General features: G+C 36.6%; 1 protein-coding gene across 1 annotated transcript in view; it reads right to left on the bottom strand.

The window, feature by feature from the left end:
• LOC110321973 (contactin-associated protein like 5-2) overlaps positions 1-1,419 on the bottom strand; it is a 631,889-nt gene that overhangs the window by 74,429 nt on the left and 556,041 nt on the right. Inside the window, exon 14 of the mRNA XM_029538684.1 lies at positions 538-655. Within this exon, the coding sequence (XP_029394544.1) occupies positions 538-655 (118 nt within the window). The remainder of the gene's footprint in view (positions 1-537; positions 656-1,419) is intronic.

Genomic DNA, 1,419 nt, shown 5'->3' with positions numbered 1-1,419 from the left:
GGGAGTGGGTGGGTAGGGGAACAGAGGTGGGGGGAGGGGTATGGGAAACTTTCGGGATAGCATTTGAAATGTAAATAAAGAAAATAATAAAAAAAAAATAATGAGCAATACCATTTTCTGGGCTAGGATTCCAGACAGAATACACAGGAGAAACCAAACTAAACATCAGTATTTACCATTCTCTCTGGTGTGTCCAACTGACATAGTGGAAACTAAAAAGCTTTCCTGGCAGTTGGAGATGATGTAAACCTAATAGACATGAGAACATATACATTCCCTTGCTGGACTGAGCTGGTATAAAAGAGGACAAGGGCCTTGGTGTATGATGGTATTGGGTTTGAATTCTGGTCTTACCATTTGACAGATGTGTATAACATTGAAAACCATCTTCTGTAGTTGGTATCTATCAACCACAACATACATATTCTTTGAAATATCAACATCAGTATGTAGATTAAGAAATTTTAGTGTAGTGCTACAGTTACTAAATAGTGGTCAAGGCATAGAACATCAGTAGAAGAAAAAGAAACCACTTACATCTCCAGGCAGCTCTCCTCTAGGACACATCCGCACTGCTGGACTCCAGGAACATAACCTCCCCAGTAGGGATGCCTTTCATTGGACCTTCCAATCCACCAGGCAAATGGGGCACCATCTGAAAGACAAGATGTTTCATAAGTCAGGAATGCAATCTGAAAGGCTACATAGGAGCTCACAGTGTGTGTGTGTGTGTGTGTGTGTGTGTGTGTGTGTGTGTGTGTGTAAATATAGTCTTCCTTGCCATCCCTCCGCCCTACCTCTCTTTTCCATACTTTCTGCATTCCATTCTGTCTTACCTCATTAATCTCTTCCAACTCTCTCTATATTTTAATGCACACATACAAGTTTTAATATAAAAAGTGATTTTACTAGAAAAAAAATTAGCCAAAACTGATGTGACACCATTAAGAGTCAAAGACAGAAACTCAACTTGATAACAGATTGCCAATATTACAGCTGATGGAGTTGACTCAGCTAAAAACAATTTTAAATGTATACATTATTTTTATGTGTAGCAATGCAAAATTTGTAGTTTAAATAATGCATAATAGAATGATTTTATATAGTTTTAGGCTGGGTAATAGAAAATGGAAAGTTATCAGTTTATAAAACCCTCCCTTCATAAATAATTTTTAAAAAGTCACTTTAAGTGGGTCAGTGCCTCATGTGTATTCAGAGACTAGAGATGCTTGAGTACTATTGTACCAGCAGTCAGAGCATTCAAAATGAAAACTGAACTTTCACAACTACTACCCCAGAAGAGTAATAGAATTTGGATAAATTCGAATGCCAAGATGGTCTACTTCAATATAAAGAGAGGGGCATTCACATACCCTTCATAAAAAAAAAAAAAAAAAAAAAAAAAAAAAAAAAAAAAAA

The sequence above is a fragment of the Mus pahari genome, chromosome 5 (assembly GCF_900095145.1).
Source record: "Mus pahari chromosome 5, PAHARI_EIJ_v1.1, whole genome shotgun sequence".
Lineage (NCBI taxonomy): Eukaryota > Metazoa > Chordata > Mammalia > Rodentia > Muridae > Mus > Mus pahari.
Note: the sequence above shows the minus strand (reverse complement) of the source record. Positions and strands in the feature narration are given on the sequence as shown.